Below are 23,797 nucleotides of genomic sequence, written 5' to 3'. Positions count from 1 at the left end.
GGCATGGCTTGTCACTTATGCAACCCAACAACTAGAGTGCAGGAAAAGTTGACTTTGTCGGTGCATCTGGGGATTTTGAGCACTTGTACAAATCCCCTCGTAGACTTTGTTTAAGGACTAAAAGGGTTCAGTGCACATATCCGCCCTATTTCCAGTATATAAAGTATACATCACACAGTCCACCTGTGTTCAAGTTGTTCTGGGTGATTATCAATGGTGAACATTTTGTAACTGTATGTCACTTGTTCCTCAGCCCAGTGAGGCCTAATACCAATTTCATTATAGGACTCAGCAAAATGCGGTGTTTACGTAATCTTCTTAATACTGTACTTACTTATAAAAGCCAACTAAAATTGGCATTTAAATAGCCATTAAAATAACAAAAATCACTCTTTTTTTATAAATAACTACAAACTAAGTTATTTGTTTTTTCTAATTATCTGCTTTATACAGAAACTTTATACAGTTTTTTTAATCAAATAAGTAATCTTCCAACAGTTTGGGCTATCTAATATTCAACAATACAACACAATACAATGACACAATGAAACAAAACAATATCAAGGATTGCAATATACAGTATCATGTTACTGAATTATTGTAGTCATAACCACTGTTATAATCACTGAAAATCAGGAAATACTGTATGAGTAAAATAAAACAACAGGTGCCAAAAGGAGTTTCCATGTGTATTTTAATATTACTGAAACCATGTTGAGAAAAACACTCTGTACCATGGTGTGCTTCCACTGGAGCACTTGATTTAACTCAGGAAAACCATCTTCCCAGCCAGCCCTGCAGATAAAAGGGAAAGGCTGGGGTTGATATGCAAATTAGCCATGTGTAGCGTTCTGCTGCTGTGGCTGAGGAGTGGGGAAAATGTGGTTTTCAAGGACAGAGCACGCACTGTACCCAAGAAAGATGCTGTCAGTTGACACCTAATCTGAGATGAATTGTTTGAAGTACAGTGTCAGGTTACTGTATTAAGCTGTGAATTGTAAATCTGACATCTTTTTAAATGTGTTTTATTGCACCTTGCCAAATTATCTTCAACATGTTTTTGCTTGGGTGGCCTATTTGTGGAAGCTCTATCTCTACTAACTGTTTCTGTGGCCTTTTGAACAAAAGAAGAAATACACAATTAACCAGCATATATGAAATAAAACTCCCAGACCTGCTGCAGCTATTTACAAATCCCCATGGCAAAAACATGGGACTTTCAAAAGCTGAGTTAGATCCATCTCACACATGATCCTCAGACTGTCACAGCATGAGCCCATTTGCATCTTCACATGATGCAGTATGACAACCTGCTGTTCAACATGGGGGTTGTGTCACGATCCTGATCCCTCCTCTTAAGGGCGCTCCGACCCTTTTGTATTTTAGTTGATTACGTGCACCTGCCCAATGTTTTGCCTGTTAATGTTTAAGCCCAGGACTCCCGCTATTCCTCGCTCTGCTTTGGAAGATGGATGCCACAAGACTTGCCTATCCCTGGATTTGTTTGCCTGCTCCACGTACCCAGAGCACCGGATCACCGTCGTCACGTCCCCCGTCTGTCATCCCGTCCTGATCCTCATCGTGTTTTCCCTGTTGTCCTTTTCCAGTTACTTCCAGATTATACCGTCTGCATAGGCTCCTAAACTACGCACTTCACAGGAGCCCGGACCGGCACAGGTTGGTTCCCAGTGTTGAACGTCATTCTCCCATGCTTAGACGATTCACCCTGTCCTCCTCTGTGCTTGATTATTGTCAACCACAGACCCAATTTACATCATCCCCCCCCCCCCCAAAGCTAAGCTCACCATTGTGCCCCACTCATGCGCCACCCGTCCACGTGTCACCTGCCCCAGTGTTTGAGAGGATGTTTTTTTACTTCCCTTCAGAAGTTTGCCCTCAGCTGTGACCGACATGCAAACACAACTCTGCACGCCCACCTCAAAGCTGCTCACTGGGTGATGCTGCTAGCGCTGCCCGTGCAATCAATTTGGATCAGGTGCCAGTGCTTCACAGTGCTGGTGACGTCTATTACTAATACACAGGATGGAAACTGATAGTTTTCAAGCCTTCTCATAAAGACAGCTTAGGCTGAAATAATTTAGAGGAATAGGAATATTTTTTCCAAATAATTTAGAAAATCACTTACTATTTTAAAACTAAACCTTAACAAGGAAAATAAACTCAGATCCCTCAGCGTCTGGGTTAGGTATGTGGTATAACAGAAAACAGCGTTCACTCACCAGTGATTTAAATGAAGCAGCGTAATCAGCTCCTGTTTGTTAGGAAGCACACACTACCACATCCCTACTCAAATGAAGTGGGGAAAGTTAACTGCCTATTAATTTGAAAGCACAGTGTGATTTAGATGGTAAAAAAAATCACAATACAAATTTGGATCTTTTGTAAATATTTTCTTAGCCTTTCATAAATCTCTTCAGAATCTCACTAAACAATCCATCATAGACAGCTTTTTGGCAGAGTCTTAAACACACCTTGGTATTAGGCATCAATACTAGTGCTACCTCCTGTGGTGGATTCAAAACAGATCTTACCTATTTTTATAGGCACATTCTAAGCCTTGGTTTTGTATTCTGATGCTTGGAATTCCTTAAATTAATCTCGCTTTATGCTGTTGACAGATTAACCAATGCATACACTACTACACACATTCAATTATGTCACTCATAAACCTGCCTTCTTGAATTGCTTCCATTTAGGTTGGAGTGAAGCCTTTTAAATGTAAACGCTTTATTGACAGTGACTGGTGCTCTAGGACAGCTCTCTGAGTCATAGATCTTGTGCCTTTTTTCTTATCTATTGTGTGTTAGGCTGTGCTCCAGGGGTGACAGACCTTGTTTTGTGGTGTGCATCAAGGATCTGGAACACAATCAAATTATCAGTACGACTTGCTCAGTCAGCATTGCAACTCTTGTGCCCAGCCTCTTCCAAATTGCAGTATTTCAAAGCAATATTTTTTTATTTTGGAGAAGAGCAGGAATCAAAGCATAAAAAGTCTCATTGAATGATAACCTCGTTAAATAGATTTTGTTTTCCACTGTGACTGTGTCTCCTGGGTATTACAAAAATATTTTCAAAGCAACTAAGACTTCAAAACATGTTAGAAGTAAACCACCTTCTATATTCAACTGACAGCAGCCTGGCTGGATACTTAAGATAGTTTGACTGAGTGTGACACATTGGTGTCACAATCTGTGACATATTGGTGGCTGCAATTATTGTAACTGAGAAACACATCGTGAGAGTGGTGAGTTGGGTGTTTTTTTTTGTCAGTTGAAGGGAAAATGGGATTCTGTTGGAAAACCCCCACAGCAGGGTTAATTCAACTCATTAGCCTATCGCAGTAGGTGACAAATGGGCACTGGTGACTAATGCAGTGTTGGTGGTTCAGTACACATTATTGTACAACAAGTTGATATTACTGCCCACCTACTTTTATAATCCAATATCAAAATATCCTGTGATATATCTCAGTACAAAACTGGAAAAAATACAGTCAGCCCAATAACAAGGTTTCACTGACTTAAATGTGTTAAACTGAGCAATTCCTGCATTAAGTACAAAAACATGAGCAAGAATCAAAACTAGAAGAAAACACTTTTTGTAAAGTAGGGCTGCCTTAAGCACAAAGAAGTAAGACTCAGGATCACTTTTGCCTTCTTTAATATACTGTACAAATACATTTTTATGTTTTGACAGCAGTGACAGTATGTGATGCCTCTTTGTGAAATATTGCTTAGGGAAAATCTTTTCTTTTCTACATAGTAACATTATTATTAATAATTATGTTATTTCTCAGTAGCCTCATCAATTCTGAAATCATCCATAGAGAAAAGTGTTTGTTTTCTGTCTTCATCTATGCATTGCAGAATCCAATTCATTGAGTACATTGAATATGAAATGTATCCTTTTGCTGATCAGTTGTTAACAAATTCAATTTCACAATAAGGATGAGTATACAGCTGTAGCTTAATAGCTTAAGAACACTTATTTTAAGGACTCAAAACTATCCAATTGCAAGCCAAAGCCTAAACAGGCAACAACATTGATCTAATTCTTTGTTGTTTCAAACAACAAAGAAGGTCTTCCTGTCAGTTGACCAGCACTCTACAGCAACACATTAGCCATCTATATTGTGAAGCTCTCAATGTGATAAGTAGTGGCTTGGGAATATGAATAATTTGTGTACGATCCCCCTGGATAATATCAACAGCTCCATGTAACAGCCTACTTCTGATTCTGGAGGCGTTCTTCATACAGTAAATCACTTCATATGTACTGAATGGTAAGAAAGTACAGGAGTAAATGCATGCGATACACATCTGCATGGCAAAGCACCAGTAATTCAGCCATATATAATCCATTATATATTCTATGTATATCTAGCATCTAACCTGTGCAGAAACAATATGCAATTCAATTGAAATCTATTTTAAGTTAATGGTTAATTAATGCCTGATATTTCCCCACACAAGACTTCCAGCTATGTACTGTATGTATAGGAATACCAATCATACATATACAGTAAACACAAAATATTGTGTTCCAATCTCCATCTAACATTGAAGACAACTATTTAAGTTAAAAAAAAGCATTTCAGTTAAAGTGCATTGTGCTAAGGGTAATCTAGTATGTATTTTCTCTCTTAAACCTATCATGACATTTTATTAATTTGGGGAAACACCTTTCCCGTGAACCAAACATATGAAATGTAATTGCTTCTCGACCATAAACATTTCACTGTTACAATTAACAATAGATTTCATAAAGCTGTTTTCATTTTATTCAAATGTATGCTGCAGCACCCAAGTTAAATTAATGCAAAACTGAAGTAGATCAATAAAGCTTTCAGATAATACAAAAGTCCCAAAGGCTATTTTACATTACAATGTTTTATTGAGCTCTTCTGATTACCTTCAGTTTGATCTGCAGTATAATTCACTGAGACTTTGCATTATAGCCCTGTGTGCATGTGATGGATATCTTAACTGGCTGCCTTTCATATTGATTCACCACTGCCTGAGTACTCAGAAACACAATACTTTGCTGTAAGTGATTCATAAGACATTTCCAAAGAAGGGAAAATGTAACCTGTTCAGTCAGAGAATATTTTCACTATTTCTAAATGTGCTGTGGACAAACATTATAATAAATAAAGGTAATTCTTCAGGTCAATTCGTAGCTTACTGTGAATCAGATCAGAGTTAACCTCAAGCCTGTCTATTTGAAAGTAAGCACTTGAAAGAACTAAGAAACTGCTCTGCCTTTTTGCTATTCATCATCTGATTCAAAATCATATAAGCCCAGATTTCATATTAAAAAAAAACTGCATTGCTATAATTCAAAGCCAGTCTTGGCTTTAAAAACAAACACAAGCACAGATACCGAAGACATCCACATTGTCTTTTTGTAAACTGATTCACTGCTGTATTTGTGATTAATCAACACTTTGTGTGACATAAACATTGTTGTTTTGTTTTTGTTTTTTTTTCTCTGTGGGGCAGCTCATTCAGGAAAACAGATTATATTCCAGTTCTCAAACACAGAGAACAAAACTACAAAATCAAAAAAATCGGTTGTCTATACATAAGTCTCAACCTCCTGGCACAGACTTTATTAAAAAATCGATAGTGTAGTTACAAGTGACCTGCCGGTCAAGACAAAGAGCCACAGTAGTAGAGCGGATTGCAGTAGACAAGGTGTCAGGCAGTATGGATGAATACATGTGCATACAGTATAAAAAGATAATCCTATTTAATTAATGGAGTTTATAACAAAAGTTCGGGACTATCAGACTCAGCCCTCAGTAATTAGCTCCTGACAATCCATTCCTCTCCCAAACGCTATAAATACCTACGAGATCCCCATCTTTCTCTCGCATGTCTCTTACTGTACAGACCACCTCCACCCCATCTCCAGCTCTGCAGCTGCCCCTCGGTCACCCTGCAGGGGGGTCCTGGCCTCCTTGTCCTCTGGCCGGGAGGTCAGTCCTCAGCCAAGCGGGTTAAGCCACAATTTTGCTCCATGACACTTTCATCTTGGGTGTTGTCATTCCTAGTAAATTACTGTATAATAATTAGACAAATCATTTAGTGATAAAGGGGGCAAGCTGGTGCAGTGGTTAGCACTGCTATCAGGCAGTCCTGGGGCAGTCCTGGGGCCCTGAGTTCACTTCCTGAGGTGCTATCTGCATGGAGTTTGTAGCGTATATTTTCCCTGTATTCACATGAGTTTCCTCCCACAGTCCAAAAACATACTGTTAGGTTATTTGTCTTTGGGAAAAATTGGCCCTGGTGTGAATGTGTGCATGTCTGTGTCTGTATGTGCCCTGTGATGTACTGGTGTCTCATCCAGGGTGTTACCAGCATTACGCCCTTTGCTTGCCAGGATAGGCTCTGGGTCCGCAGTGAACCTGAATTGGAAAAGCAGTTACAAAATACTGTAGGTGGATGGACAAAACCTGCTAATGTCTGTAACTAAGGGGTATTATATTAAGTCTGTGTATAACCTCTTTGAGGACTTCAAAACAAAAACAAAAAAGCCTTTACTTGCTCTACTCATTGAAAATCTTTCACAGCTGCATTTTGGTAATCAGTAAACTTTTCCAGTCAGTTGTAGCACAACCACAGAGAAAATCCCTGCTCTCTTTTGTAAGTAATTAAAAAACATACATTTATTACATTGATTAAAACAAGAAGATTAGCGTAAACATATGAGGCAGTTAAAAAAATCAGATTTTACTGATTTACTGAGTCTGATCTTAGGGACTTTGTCATGCATAGACTACTTCACTGTGCACTGTTGCCATGGGAATTCAATCCCCTAATGCACTTCTCTTCACAAAACAGTTCATTCCATCACTTCGACACAGTCATACTGTATGCTCATCGAAGCCACTACAATCATACAATTACTCCGATATCCACAAAGAACACAAATAAACAAAGACACGTTTAAAAAACAGAAAAAAAGGCACACATTCAACCCACCCATTTAACAGCACATTATTTATTATGTTATTTAATAACAAAATGCCTTTGATGTTGTAGTGAAATTTGTATGCTCATCTCTCATACCCCATGTTTGCTTGTGTACCTATAGAAACATTTATTAATATTTGTATTACACAAAAATGTGGTTTAATTTCCCAATAGTAATGTGGATCTATGTTTTTTTTTACTAAATAAGATAAATACCACAGTGCTGTGCTAATAAATGTTAAACATATGGTATTTATCCCCTTCTAAATTAAGTTCTAAACTTCCTTTAAATGCTTCAAGTTTAATGTACTATAAACGAACTACTGTGAATTTGTTGCTTAATTAAGTTTTTGTAAGGATCCTTTATCCATTTTTATCATAATCTTGCAGCAGTAATAGCAGTTACATAAACTGCTTATCATGTTAGTTGATTTATTCAAACAATTTACTGAGAGAAACATACTCATACAGTACATACTCGTGGATAAATGCTCTGTGACACACACGAAAGTGGGGTCAAGATGAGATGAGATGAGAATGATTTTCCCACGAATAACAATAGTGCACATCTGGAAGCAGTCAGATCACTAGGATCTACTGGTGTATTCCTGCCGTATCAAATCTAATAGACACTAGTCCAGCGGTGTTCTGCCCTCTGGTATGCAATGTCTTTGTCAATGGAAAGCATTCCCTCCGGTGCAATTTGCATGTGTAGTCAATTTTATTGTTCTGTGGTGCTTCGAAAAGCTTCTTTTCCTAACAGATCTGTTTAAACAGGCCATCAGACTAACTTCATAAGCAACCTGCATAAAGCATTATGTTCTACTGTATTATGACTCACAGTAAAACAGCGTGACATTGTCTGCACAATAAAAAAAATGATAAAAGTAATGGTTGACTATTTAAATGATTAACTGAGTGACTAATTTTTTGTGTCAGCCTTTCTGTTATTAAATAGTATCTGACTGCAAATGCCAAGCTGCTTCATGGGCAGTCATTCCCTCTCAAAGGATGTGAGTTCGGGCAGCAGTGTGACCAGTCATCAGCCAGCTCACTTACAGATCGTTGAAGATTTTCCCCTGACTGTGCGCTCTCCAGTCAAGTACAGAGAGTCTGTGCTCTCTGACTGAAGTGCACAACAGCTTCAGTGGCAGTGGACATTAGTCGTCTTTTTAAAAAATAAAATACCACACTTGATGAACTGTACCTGAATTTTATCCTTAAATTCTGGATTCCCCAACATCAGTGATCAATTACACAGCACCGGTGGGAAAAAAAAAATTGGTGTATAAACGCCAGGCACCCTTGATTCTATTTCGGCAATAAAATGGGATGTGAGCATTTTCATGGAGGAGAAACTTAATGGATGACTCTCAAGAATATAGACTTTACCCTTCAATAGCACTTCATTCATTCGATATCCCAGACCCACTCTGCTGGCACACATCTGTAATCTATTAAAGAATGACAAAGGCCTTCTCTATGTACTGCATACAATAAAAGGGGAACAGAAAATAGCTTGAGACAGATGTTAGATGTACAATGCACTATTTAATATACAGTAAAACAACCAGTGTGCTTGAAATGAAATATTGTGCATGCTTGTGTTGTTCAAGTGAGTCAGGAGGTATACAGAATGTAATTCAAGAGCTTTAAGGCGATAAGAACACTCCACTATGACGCTATATTTTTAGGGAAACCATTTTTTCCCTTCAAATTTACCCATCTTCTAATGATCCTATTTTCATTGACTTGCCTCTTCACTATCATAATATTGTGGCTTCCATTTTGTAAAATGTGAAGGATTTTGTTTTAAATTATAAAATGAAGCCTATATGCCACAGAAAACATTTATGGAGTATGATTCAAATATTAGAAATAAAACTAAAGATGTAAAAAGGCTTCCAAGCCTGCATAAAAAGAAAATGTTAAAATATTACCTATTAATGCCTTAGTTTTGACTCAAGAAAAGAACTTTTACTGACATATGGTTTGAGACATTGCAGTAAAAAAGGTGTTTAATTCAACTCTACTCACAGATACTGAAATGCATACATGAACTGAACTAATTTAATAGTTCCAAAGTGAGGACTTCAAAGGCATGATTAAGGGGAACAGAATAAAAGTTTGGCATGATACCAGCGAGATAGGATACAGAGCGAAAAATAGGGCAATTGTGATTGGTAAGTGAGGAAGTCTGAGCAGGAAACAGAAACCAATCATCTTTTTTGAGTCCTGGGAGCTTTCAAATCCAAGCCTTGTTAATATTGTCAGTTATGAATCCATTACCTTGATATTCTGACAATTACAAATCAACTTTAATTAAAATGTCCCTGGTGGTTAAAGCTACTGTATATAGTGGAAACGCGTTTCATCCTCTGCCACTTTATAAGAGCTCTCTTCCATTATTCATACAGGAGAGCAGACAGGTAAGTCAGTGTGTATTGTGAGATGAAGACAGACGCTGCCATTTAAAGAATGCTTGAACACATTAAAGAGAGCAAAAACAATCAAAAAGAGACACTACACCAAAACTTAATTGAAAGGTATTCATGTTTAATCAATACACATTTTCCTTGCCTGTCAAATAGAACTTATTTTTCCCTATATTAAATTCACTTTTTCATTACTATGCACACATACTCAAATATTGCATTACAGATGTAAACCATTGAATGTTTAACCCATTTCAAAATTAAAAAATAGATTAAAAAATTACAATACAATCAGAATAAAAACCACCCCATCACTCATTTAATTCAGTTGTTAAATTTATTATCTGCATAATTCTTACTATTCATTAATTCTTTCACTTACCACTCAATATTCTATCTAGTCCAATTTCTTGATATATCAAGAGGTAACTTTGTTGTTTGGATCAAATACTGTACATGGACAAAAATTAAACGTATATTTTATTGTACTTATTATAGCAATTTCACGGTCAAAAACACACTTCGTTTGACTCTCAAGTTAAAATAATAGGTTTGACTTTGCTGTCCCAATACTTTTGGTAGGCACAGTAAATAAAAATATTATTCACAAACATACTGGAATGCACTTTTGAATGCTCTGAGAATGAAAGAGGTATTTAGCTTCAAGAAGTTTCCTACTGTCTCATCACTTGCATGTATGATGTCATGCAAATAAAAGCATGACAAAAAGAGTAAAGCTAAAAGACAGAAAACTCAAAAGACGTCAGGGACTCTTTGCTGTTCTGCCCTCCTATTAGATCTGCAGCAGACCACCAACTGTATATTTATACAAGCTATAAGTTAATGAGCACCAAGTGGGATCACATCCTTAGCCTTTCATTGTGCTGATACACACAGTAAATTTCTCATGCTTTATTGAATGCTATGTATGTGTTACACATTTCCTGCAGAGGTACAGTATTTGGTGATGTGACCTGTATGCATGTTAGTGGTCTTTAGCAATATTCACTGTAATACTGTGACTTGAACATGGATCTATGAGGTAACTGTGCCATGTGTTAGGACAGCAGTGTTGCAGTGGGTGAGTAATGGAGGTATACTTAACATGTGAAAAGGGCAATTGTCCCATGTTAATAACATTACTGCTATTTAGTGGCTATGGCCCTAATAGAAATCCTATGCTGTATATTTCAAAAGCTGCTTTCAGGGTGTGTTTTATAAAAGGCTTCAGAGATAAACTTATCACAACATCTTTCATCATTTTTGAATCAACTGAAATTTATCTTCAGGAAGATAAATGCTGTCTTTCTATAAGAACCTGTATCTTTTTAATAAAATAATTACTACTCTGCTCAATATGAAAGTCAAATATATCAGTCAAATTATATTTGTTACTTAACTCATTGTATTTGGATGCCACAAAATGAATGAATCCAATACAAAATTGTAACATCAGATGTTGTGATACATCAGCTTGCAAACCATTTGAGCAGTACCTTAAAGAAAATATTTTCGGAAAATAAGTTATTTTTGTTTGTATACATTTTTATTTCCCTGTAAAATGTAAAATTTTAATCCAGAATTCTCATTTCCATTTATATGATACATATAGACTGGAACTGCTGTAAATTAAAGGTTTGCTACATGAAACATACTGTATGATACGATCCTTAAATGGTCTTAGACCTAATGAACATTCATTTTTTGTATTTTGGGGATAGTATAAAGACACGGTACTAGTAGCTGTTCATGTATGATCTTTTCATATAGTACATGTACTGTTGTATATTATTCCCGGTGTTTTCCATCTCAAAAGCAGGGATATACGCAAAACAACAAAGACTTTATAAAGAATGTCTTCCATCTAATTTAAAATTAATGCTGTGTACTATCTTAATGCGGTTTGCGTAACATATTGCACTACATTTGAATGCTGGCAGTGTGTACTTTAGCTGGAGTGAAATATTCTGTCTGAGCGCTCCTCAGAGGATCATATGGTTGAAATGAAATATTTCAATATACTGTGTGAGTCATGCATTACAGAGGTTGGTGGCCCAAGTCCTAAATGCACTTTACTGGTTTTGGCATAGGAGCTCAGAAGACACATTGCAATACACTGGCTATGGCATTCCTTCAGGCAGGGAGATTAACATGAAGAAGATGATTCATTGCTGTGCACCACAGGAAACTCTTCTCAGTAAGCATCCTGATTGGCTGATGGAACTAAGTACACTTACCGCCACACTCCATTGACACACGCAAAGTGACATCAGATGTACAGTACTTCACTCTCACATGAGGGTGGCAGTGAAGAAAAGGAATATTAACTACACAGAAATGAAGAAAGAAGTCTAACAAAAATAGTGCATTTGACCTGACCTTCACCAAAATGCTTTTGGCTCAGATTATAATATGACTGCTCATAAAGTGGTTATATGACATATTAATAATGAAGTACATTCTAGAATACAAAATATTCCAAATTAATGTATGCAAAGTTTAGTTAAGTGTTATTTCAATGAATTAAATTGCAAATGTTATGTGCCGCTTATACTTCCAATTTAATTAGGTTTATCAGTTGTAAATTTAGGATGTACAGTAATTATATTTATAAGAGACGTATATTTGGTATCTAAACTAATCAAATAGACCTATTTTAGGGAACGGTAGGATAAAAGTTTGGGTTGTTCCATTTTTTGTGCTATGAATTTGTATACATAAAGAATCTGTAAATTGTTTTAAATACATTTACCAGAACATACAGCACAGTAACTCCTTCAGATCATTCTTCCAAATTAACTCATGTACTCACGGACGTACAACAGTTACCTAATAATTAGTCATAAGTACTTAACATTAATATGTAAGATTACAGGGTTTTTCAGGAAATATAATTGTTTTTAAAAACTGTAATTTTGTTTTTTGAATTTTCTCATTTGTAATTCATGTATTTCCCAAACCAGCAGCTGTTGCCTACACAGGGACAATGAGAAAGGAAAGACATGCTCCTCTGATTCAGCATTAGCTGTAGCACTAACCTCCCTGCAAGCCTGAGAGTCACTGACTCTCACATAACTCACATAGTCACATAACTCTGCCAGTGATGACAAGGGTAGTGCCCAACCGACTGAACATTTGCTAAGGTGGTACTTATTCATAATAAGGGCAAATTCCACACCAAGACATTATAGATCAATAAGTCTTACTTTCACTACATGTAAGGATATGGATGTTTTGACTGCAGTTCGGCAAGACTGACTTTCATCCACTTTCATCCCAGCTGTTGTCCAGATATAATTTCTCAGGGCTGTACTGTATATTACACACAAATTCCTCTTCTTTCTACGTTTTGCCTAATGTGCCCCTCCACCACATCTTCAGCTTTGCAGTTACCACTTGGTTAATTCCTCACTTTGAATGGGGCTCCCCGGTTTCCTCATCCTAATGCCAAGGGGGTCTCAGCCAAGTACTGTAGATTAAGCCAAATATGCTCATAACTAAATACTCAATAAACACCCCTCAAACTAATCTAATTCATTATTACTCATGAATTAGAGCTAAACTAGAGGATCGACCAGTATGATTCCAGGGCGCAGTATCATGGATTAAGGAAAGATTAGGCTTTAGTTTAATTTTAACTATCTTATTTGGGTTCTTGGACCCAATTCAAGTATCCCGGACAAATACACTTGCTGTTGCTTCCTTGGTTATTTACATAGCTGTTTAATGTAAAACCCACAAACCGATTTACCTGGTTGTAAACACTGTGGGAGGATAATGACATGTTTCTTCAATCAGGTAAACAAATATAACCGAGTTGCAAAAGGTTTTAACACAAATATTTCCATCAGTTTCCATTTTAATAATAACTTACAGTAGCTGCACAAACCACCACTCCAACAAACAAGGGTATGAAGCCAAAGCTGGATTCCTGCTTGTCATTACTTATTCAAAGAATGTCTTGTTCTCCTATGACTACAGCACATTTATGGTTTCAGATTGACTTGTTCTAGGAAACACAGCACATATCCAGACTGGTTCACAATGGATCTGAGTGTGAAAACACAACTCACATTTCAAATGATAAAGAACAATTCGAATAAGTGATGAGTTATTTAAGGGGGTTGAGCATGTTGTCAACTGTTGTTATCAGTTTTGTTAAAAACCTATTTTTTGGTAATAATTGAGGGGAGGAAATTAACAAATGAGGTGTAAGCAGGTGTGTTTTAAAAGTCACAACAGGAAAGTAAAATGAATATAAAATAAATGTGCAGGCATTAGCAGTCTGAAATCTTTCCTCACCCTTACACAAATATGAAAAGCAAACAAACCTTTTTCATTTTCCTGGTTGGCAGTATTTTTATAGAAGCTACTGCAACTGCTATAACTCTTGCTCCTTGGCAGCACATTCACAATTCCTAAATTGTTAAACTACTGAGTTCAAGAAAACTATTCATTCGCAGACAACAGAAACACAAATGATATTTTCACTTTCTAATTACAGTTTAAGAAACTGCATTCAATTTCCTTCCATGATGGTGCCATTGACAGGCAAAGGTGATCTGACTTTTTTTCTAAAACGAATGGTAACATCAGTATCTGAGAAAATAAAGCGAATTTTGTAAAACACTTACAGAATCCTGCTCTTTCTGTGCCGCTGTCTTGAGTGCCTAATACATGGTATTGAATTCATGTGACACCATGGCAAGTTGTTCTGTCACAGGGCCTAGGTCAACAGCTAAGGTGTCTAATGGAGCCACATACTAGTGTCGAGTGATTTATTTTGTATATAGTACCTGTACATACACTGTATATTAAAATATGTACAGTTTACACAGATGTCTAATTGGCCCCTGCAACCACAGGATTCAGGGCTACTTAGCCTAGCATGTTTCTAGTTGAGAGCTGTCTGTTGGATAGGAGAACAGACTGGATAGGAAACAGAGAGTACAGATAAGAAGTGAATGCTCCAACTTGAATGACGCAGTTAGTGGAGCAGAACAGGTGCCTGTACAATGGCGACTGTTCTTCTAAATTTATATCAATTATTTGAATTCTAGTAAATCAGAGATTAAAGATTATACTGAAATAGGAGGATAACACAGTAAAACAATAAAATTCAAAATATTTAGACATCATTCAGGACTAGATGAACACCTGGCAGATGGCATCTGTCATTAACCTATAAATATAACAAAGGTACTGAACTTCAAGCAGCTACTGTGCTTATGAAAAAGACTCAGGTGTTTACTGTAGTGTATGTTAGCAAATCCTTTACTTCTTCTAGACGATAGGGGAAGCAATAAAAAGGCAAACAGAATATTACAATATCAACAGACTGCTTTTATCAGGAGAAGAAGAAAGACGTTTTGAGTCTTTGTTCTTTCTTCTATATAAGTGAAAACAATACTGCTTTATCACAATCCTGCCACCAGACTTAGTCTAAAAAAACAACACTAAGTATAAAGGACGCACTTGCATTACAATTAAGAAAACAGTAGCTTGAATGGATGTTCTATGAATGTTAAATTAATATTTTTAATTAATTCCTTTTAATTTTTGGTCTGTTTTTTCTTTATAATATAAATTTGTTTTAATGGTTTCTGCTTATTGTATGGGATAGAAACACAGTGTATATATACAGTATATACTGTACCAGGCCTATATTTACAGTACCTGCCTTCACTAGAATTAGTATATATATATACTGTACTGTATTGTGTCAAGTCACATCAATCTCTAATTATTGGCTTTAATTACATTTCTGTGACATACCTACTCTCAACCTTTCTCATTAGCAAATGTCAGTGGCTTCTGTCTGGTTTAAAGTGGACTGTTAAAAAAAAACCCTTGAATATCACATTACTGGTGAATTCCACTTCTTCGGCAACAAGCCACAACATACAAAAAAATCTGTAAATCTGTAGATCTGTAAATTTAATAACCATCCTAAATGAAATTACTAATGGAACAGAAGAAACCAATTTACTATGAAGTGAACTATTTTTATATTCTCTGAAGTATTAAAAACAGCTCTAAACAATAAAGGTAGAGCTAAAACACAAAAATCTATATTTAGATTTGTTAAAAAGACATTCAGTCAGATAATTCAGACCTTTACTCATAAACATCTTTGTTGCTACTGCAGATGTTTCAAGAAAGGAAGTCACCTTTTTTATTTATTAATCTGATAGATATTGCAGTCAGTGCAAACAAGTCTTTGACAGCATTGCTCAAGGAAATTACCCATGTTCTTCAAAATGTGATGGACTTGCAACTTGCCAGTTGTAAAAGTTTATGTTACAAGGAAGTGACTGTTAAGCTTGAAGAAAACAATTATTTATTATACCATATGAAAAAGAGCACATGTGAATGCTGGAAGTGCTATAATTACTCAGGCCAAGAGCACTATCAGCAAGAAAAAAGTGGAATAAATCCTTTCCTCTGTAGAGGCCATGTAATTAAGAATTCTTAAATAAGAAAGCAAAAGCCACTTGATCTGCTAAAGTTCTCTTTACACAGCATACAAAAAAAACGACCTAATGTAATTTGTTCGTTCCGCAAGTATTCTCTGTATACTTTTGGACTGCAGACAGTAACATATTAGGATATATGTGTCTGGAAATTGGATAACTGTAAATGTTGCAAGCTAATCCAGATGTAGTCAAAATCAAATTGCATTGTAATCTTTAATAACAGATTGAAGCTGTAAGTAAACAGATTTAAGCAACCCACAACACACAACTCTATATACTGTACATCACTTAGTGTGAATATTGGCCTCATCACAGTTACAGATAACCACTAGTTACTACCTCAATGAATGTAATTTTTTAGGATTCCATACCATACAACGATATCTGAAGAGGGAATATATGCTGTATATACAGGAATATTACCTATTGTTTTATTTTATATACACTAAAATGCTTTGAAAAAAATCCTTAGTCTACTGTGCAAACCCTGGACTGCTTTCCTTCTGTAGTACAAGGAACATATAATAATTTACTGATTAATGTAGGATCAAGTGCAATTTGTAGACCTTCAATGAGGTTAGTGTTAGAATGTTTTATTCATTTTTTTTGTATCTGAAAAGTACACAAGACATGGCACCTACTGTAAATAGATGTTGGACATATCAATCATTTAAAATAACTTTTCTGTTTTTAGCTGTGGGATTATACAGTACGCCTCTCCAATATTCCTGTTACTCTTCAAATGAAGAGCCAAAGAGAAATTCAATACAAAATCGTTGAAACAGCACAGGTCAGGGCACATGGCCGGCAGCTGTGCAACACCGGCTCACGCGGACAGCAGCCAACCTCGATTTCAGAAGCCTGACAGGAAATGGCGTCTTTCAAAAGTAACGTTTTCGAAACCCGAGCCTTGTCATTTCAAAATGATATCTGGTAAAATATCAGCCACCTCAGCCCGGCCAGCACTCCTCTGGAAGGCCGAAGGCAACTGGAGAGTGCACTAAAACCCCCATGGATATGTGATGAACAGGCAAATCCCACACAGGCTGCACCAGGCAGTGACTGTTCCCTGACCTCAAGGATGTGATGCAACAGAGCTAACCACCATCTCACCACCCTGCCCCAAATTCCACATGACTAAACTAATTCGAAAAGTGTAAAGGAGGTGCACACAATTCAGTGTTCAATTAATGGGAGGAACTGAAAACCTAAAAATGTTAATTAAAATGAATGGAAAACTGCATTGCATGTATACCGATTTGTTATTGCTGTTAGGCACTTACAATAGTGTATTACACACCTTTATTGTTCAGAAAGAAGAATCCATGCATTTAACAGAACTGCACCCCACACTACACAAGCACACAGATCTTGTTTCCTCTGCGGTTCCATTAGGAACCTACAACGCACATTCCTAAGTGCAGACATCGATATTAATTACAATCTACAGTACCTACCCTGAGCTCTACCAAGAGCTGATACGGTTACTGTACATAACACGCACACAGCTACAGTAAATCTACTGGGGTTTTTTTTCCAAGTAGCAAATGCAAACTATTCTTCCTCTTCGCACACCGTTCCTCCTTTTTCAGGTGGATATAACAAGAGCAGTTCCACCTGGAATGAAATCTGGAATGCAGAGCAAACCCTTGAACTGTAGTGTTTGGGGGCAGGGTTATAAGGGAAATAGAGAGAAAGGGGTTAACTCAAAGCTAAGACAATTTTCTTAATAAGCCTATGAAGGCAGGAGGGGTCAAACAGCTTCAAGTAATATTGTTCCTTGGTCCCTTATTTTATAGAGCTAGGGGCACTCCACGGATAATTTTCTTAGGCTGGGGATCCTGGTACATCCCTTTCCTTCCTATAATAACAAGATGTAACTTTCAGCCAGTGCTGGAATTAGAAGGACGATCATATAATTGAAATGATCATAGCCATGATTTGTAAATAAACATAAATGGAACAGAAAACCCTTAACAATAAAACAGCATTCCTCTATACACATATTGCAAAACTGGTCAGATACAGCATGAAGTCAAATCAAACATTAATTTAATAAGCATTCCAAAGGTAAACACATCTTTGTCTGATTTTGGTATCCAGAGTCTAAAATTACTTTGTTGGTAGAAAGTTATCCTGAAATCTAAAGGCATAACCTACTATTTTTATGCATATAATAATAATCAATATATGTATGATGCATATTCCATATTGTTTTATTATGAAATAAAACGACTTCTCCTCTATTGTGTTTCGCCGAAAACAATGGAATCGTTTGAAAATAAACATTAACATCCAAATAAAAGGTAGGAGTGGTCTGCAATTCTCTCGCATTGCATTACATTCTTTATACAACATTTGGCTGACTGAAAGTTCAAGACGCTGGTAAGCACACTACATTTATATCTCGGCAGTTTTGAAAACATTTATTTGTATTATGAAACAGCAGAGACAATTAGGCCAGAACACACATTTTCTCCCCCCTGTCTATGAGTAATCACATCACTCAATCAGGAACACCGCACATCGGGTATCGCTGATCACTGCGCGCCTTACCTTTCTATAGACGAGCATGTTAGGAGATTCATCCGCTACTCCGTTGCTGCTTTGCCCGTAGTTATTTGCCTGCGCCATGACCCAGTCCGATCAGCAGCCAGTATTTTGACGATTGCAGCTGGAACCACGTACAAATGTAGAAAAGACCGCTTGTTACCCGCTGGCAAGTGCCTGTGCAATTCATGCGAGAGCAGCAGTTCAATGGGGGTAACTCCGCCACTTCTGATATTGTTAGAAGTAAAGGGTAAGATCCACCCGCTTGAGACTGACGTTTACCGCCTCGCTAGGAGATCGTAAGGCACCTACTGTAGATACCAGTGCGGACGGCAAGTATCCAAATTCAACAGCAGCAACACTCGACTATACGAGACCGGGCTTCACGACCGCTACAGAACAGATTTCCACAAATTAAACCTGTTTTACCAGTTTCATCAGCGAAATGCCTCCTTTACACTTACACAACAGAAACTGGAAAATGACACATCTCACACACTTAAGATATTTAATTGCGTTTGCAAATATCCTAACATCTCGACATAGCATCTAAGGCTTATTTCAAATTCATGCACCACAAGTGAATGCGTGATCATACGTGTGACTTTATCCTGGAAGGTGACATTTTAGAAGATCAGCAGAGCAGCACGATTAAAAAAAAAATACTTTCGGCCATTTCAAAGCATTCTTTAACATCAGTGTACAGTAAAATGTTCAAAGCATAAATAGTGGATGCAGCTGAAGACCGGTCATTTCCCAATTTGCTTGCAAATACGCGAGCGTCGGGCGAGTGGCTTCGAGATGTCTTTTGCCGTTTCGCATATTAATACACGCTACCGTATACCGACCACCTCCTCTCTAAACAGTACACTGCAATAATTTTTCTACAACAAATGGCAGTGTGCCGTGGACACAGCGATGCACGAATGCAATTTCAGGACCAGAGACAGCTACTGAGAGCTCCGCAGCGCCCTACCAATCCATTGCATTCTCCACAGAATGAAGGCAAAGTCAATACCGACGGCGGCACGGTTCTGATTTACCTCGGGCAAGCACAGACCGCAAATAAAAATCCCCTTTTCCTTCGACAACTCGCTGTGCAGTTTGTCAGCTGGCAGGCGTAGGAATGTGATAATAATTCATTGGAAACGATGAGAATCGTGCGCCAGATGCAGACCCACTCTCTCTCCCTTCCCCTCAGAACGATGCTGAAGAGCGGTGGTGCGCGGCACCCACAGCTCAGTGCGTGAACGCGCCTCGACCTATGACCAATCACGTGCGGGGACTCAAACGTCAAATGTCCCTAGCGCCTAGGCAACTGAGTGACCGCACGGTCAGTTGGGTTTATTCGGGAAAGAGGTGTAGCATATTAGCCGCATTATTTTTTTTTTTATTCATCTCCAACGCTTTCGTTTTAATGTGGATACATCTTCAAGTTGCATGCATTGTTTTTGCTGAGGAAATATCGTTTTTTTTTTTTAATTCCACAGCTGTTACTGTATATTACAAGTACTCGTTGGCTACTGTACTGTAATTGTTTTGAATATAAATAAGAACTAATGTATACTGCATACACTGCTATGCATGAGTCAGGTGTTTTGCATTGCTCGGCTGCTTTCCATTTTTCCTTCTTTATGTAAAAACACAATTCTTCTGCTACAGGTTTATTTTTTATCCAGGTTAGTCCTGTTATACACATGTAAAAAAACAGTAATTTTGTGTGTAAAGTGTTAAGAGTTTTAAATAGTCTTAATGATGAGGAACCCCTTGCAACAAGTCAGTTAGATTTTATTGGTAAATGTAATTGGACTGGCTACAACTGGACGTTATATTGGGTGCTCATGTAAGGCTTAGCCTGAGCTGTGATCAAGTTTTTGAAGATTCAAATCAACGTGAAAAGTGAACCACGTTAACAATTGCTAAGTTTCTTCGCACCCAACCTTAGCCATATTAATAGTGTTCAAAATTGTTAGAATGTTTGAAAACGCTGACTGAGGTTTTGAGTAAACTATTGATTACAGAAGAACATTGTATTGAATAATATTGTATATATATTTTTTGATTTCCTGAAAAAAAAACAAGCTATTTAAGAACCTTTGTTCAAACACCCCCTTCAAGATCTCAGGGCATCACCTCTGTAATGGCCTCTCTTGTAGCATGCCGAGCACTGCAAGGTCTTGAACTACTCATGAAAAGAAGGTTCAGCTTTGCAATATCTAAAGATATGATAAAAGTAGCACATTTGCCATAAGGAGTGGCTGCAGAGAGCAATAGTAACTAACTTACTGCAGCCCGTTTCCACAACAACATGCACTGAATCAGGTTAGTATGATGTACAGGCAGTTAATGTGGCATTGAGCCTCAGAGCATAGATAAATGGTAATGCACATGCACAAACACATTTCCTTTATTTAAAGTGTCTGTGTTTTGGATAATAAAAAAGGCAAATGTTTTGGGGATGATTTCAGTTATTAGGATTAGAATCTTATTGAAATCCAAAAGTGACTTTATGTATATTCTTTTATGACACACAATTTTCCATGGATTAAACTGTATATTAACAGGATCAGTCACCCAATAAATGGCACATTATATAATTTTCATGATTTTCTTTTTTTTCAAAGTCATAATTCCCAGCAAAAGCTGAATATAATTATAGCCCAAGTATTGCATTCTGTGCTGTGTGTATGTACTTACAAACGCATAGTGCTTGAATGCTTAGTTAGATGCAATATGCAATACTAATTAATTCCATTTCAGCTGTCCTTTTCAGAAAGGCTGGATTACTTCTTTCTGCCTTCCTTACAGTTCACTCTTTGCACAAACATGAATCACATTTGTGTTAATTGGACGTTCTTCGAAAGAGATGCTAAACGTCTATTTATTTACCATGTGACAGAACACAGTATTGTTTATGAGATCATTCACTTTTTATGGCCTTCTATCAAAATGTTTGACTGCAAGCAATCAAATCTGGTTATTTATTTCTTTAATAACTTTTATTAAAAAAAGAGTGTCAGTCTAGTTCAACCAATTATATGTCAATGCAAGCTCTACTGATCTCTACGTCACATGAGAGCAGGTTTAAAGCTTTGTCCCTTTAGTTTTTACAGATATTATTAATTTGAGATTTTCTAAAGTACTGTACAATATAGTACTTTTCTCAATAATGTAGGAAAATGCTACTTACTCTTTCACACTGATTCATAATGACTCTGGATGTTTTTTCTAAAACAGAAATGAAAGTTTACAAGAAACAAGGTCCAGATCTCTTCCCCTCCTGCTGCTGCATTGTCACTATGTTTTCAGAGTATTTTGCATTCACGGCCAGAACTTCACAGCTGGTGAAAGACATTCAGGCTCTGCAAAGCTTACACACTGCCCTTGAAAGAATGCAAGTTCATCTATAGCCTTAGTGCCAAAAAGACAGATTATTGTGGCTGAATAGCTCATTAAACATGAAATAAAATAAGTGTTTTAAAAGTGTTTTCAATCCACATATTTTTTTTTTCTTTTGAGTGTTGGATGTAATTTTACCTTGATTCAGGGCAGTTTACTGTGAATTACTTATTGTGTGACCTTCACTTTAGAGATAACAAAAAAATCTGACATTTTTTTTTTTACTGTCAGTAAAAATATATGCTAAAGACATCTCATCTTGTAAACAGCGGCTAGACCTATTTTTTAACATTTATTTTAGGGAATTAAGGGAAAACAATTCAATATCAATCACCTTTACATGGTCATCATTGCTAACTTGTATTCCATCCATCATCCATCATTCACCCATGTTCAATAACCATTTAATCCAACATGGGTCATGGTCTATTTTTAAATACTATGGTTTCAGGCCTTGTCAATGCAAAAAAGTCATCCGAATAATACTAATAATGTTATGCTTTGGTACTTTGTATCCCAGTCAGTGTAAAGAGTCACTTCATGGTTATCTCAGCCATGTCATGTACTGCTCAGAAGACAAAGCTCCAGAGAAGGGAGGGTGCTGCGCACAGTTGTGACAATGAAGAAGAAAACAGTAAAGCTGTCATCATTTCAGAGTCGCAATGGTAAAACTGTTCAACACATTAGGAACAGAAAAAGAAGGTGAAGAGAGCAAAATCTGACATACAGACAACCCATGTCCTTCAAGCACCTGCCCAAGTCATTATGGTCATAACAGGGTTTATTGAAATTCTAGAACACTCTTTAACTTCATTATCCTTTTTAAGGTTGCCAGCTCCTGTTGTGCAAACATTTACGCCTTCATTGCATTAATTTCCAAACCTCCAAGATGTCCTCTGACACTGATATATTTCTTGTTTATGATGAAGAGATCAGTTAAACAATCATTCAATCTTTTTGTTGAACCTACAAATCTGACTTAGGTCAAAAATGAATGTGAAGTATGTTTAAAAAATATCATTAATGCCTATCTTATGTGACAAACATATCTTATTTTTTCTCCATAATTAAAGGGAAATTACTATGTTATTAACAAATTGTAATAAAAAAGAATGCATTATATCAAACATCTATTTTGTCTTAGAATTTGTGTAGATTATCTTTTCCAACCCAGTAAAACACAATTCATGTCTAGTGTTTCTCTCTCTTTGATTCTACAAAGACAGATTTGCATTAATTGAATTCATTTTCATATATTTAGTGGCAATTTGTTCCAGATTGGCTTCTTAAAAAGCTTTTTGCAATTCCAATTTTGCTGTCTTGCACTACAGAATCCCACTGTAGTGTATCTGTACAACTTGTCTATTTTAGTTATTGAAATTTAGTTGAGTGCTTTACATATATACGGTAGCTCTATCTGCATAATGGTACCACTTAATATAGCTATTCTGCACCTACTCCTGACTGAAAATCATATAATAAAGTTTACAGTCTTAAATTATATTTAGCCAGCTTAAGATCCACATATTTTTTAATTATGGAAAATGACCAAAAATACTTTTAATTGTGATGCCTATTCATTCAATTACTTGAATAACTAAACAGTAGAAGAGCTTACAGTTTTGAACAAAGCTCCACACAACCTTTGCAAACAACAAGGGGGTAAAACGTTCACAGCTAAAATATGTTTGAGATTTTGAGGTGCGTTATGTTCAAATATTTAATTGAGGTGGTTATCTACACAATTTGTTCACAAATTTGAAACCTTACACATACTTTAATGAGAATGCCTATAAACAGGTGAAAAAAAAACTGTAGTTTGTAATGCGTGATTGTGTTTGGCTCTTCCTTCTGCATTTTTTGGGGGGGAGAAAAATATCACCTACCTACAGTACTCTCTCATTCTTAACTTAGCACCGAAATGACAAACTTTTCATGC

General features: G+C 36.7%; 1 protein-coding gene across 4 annotated transcripts in view; it reads right to left on the bottom strand.

The window, feature by feature from the left end:
- The window catches only part of LOC102698711 (regulator of G protein signaling 7), a 96,159-nt gene extending 76,442 nt beyond the window's left edge, over positions 1 to 19,717 (bottom strand). For 2 of the 4 annotated variants that reach the window (XM_069179875.1, XM_006638661.3), the window contains exons 1-2: positions 19,503 to 19,716; positions 18,466 to 18,583 (exon numbers count right to left, since the gene is read on the bottom strand). In XM_069179875.1, coding sequence (XP_069035976.1) covers positions 18,466 to 18,543 — 78 coding nt within the window. In that variant the 5' untranslated portion in view covers positions 18,544 to 18,583; positions 19,503 to 19,716. Of the gene's footprint in view, positions 1 to 18,465; positions 18,584 to 19,502 lie in introns of all 4 variants that reach the window. The other 2 variants (XM_015363243.2, XM_015363245.2) reach the window with 2 other exon arrangements.
- Positions 19,718 to 23,797: the final 4,080 nt, after the last annotated feature.

This window comes from Lepisosteus oculatus, chromosome 17, assembly GCF_040954835.1.
Source record: "Lepisosteus oculatus isolate fLepOcu1 chromosome 17, fLepOcu1.hap2, whole genome shotgun sequence".
Classification (NCBI taxonomy): domain Eukaryota; kingdom Metazoa; phylum Chordata; class Actinopteri; order Semionotiformes; family Lepisosteidae; genus Lepisosteus; species Lepisosteus oculatus.
This window is presented reverse-complemented; position numbering and strand designations above follow the sequence as displayed.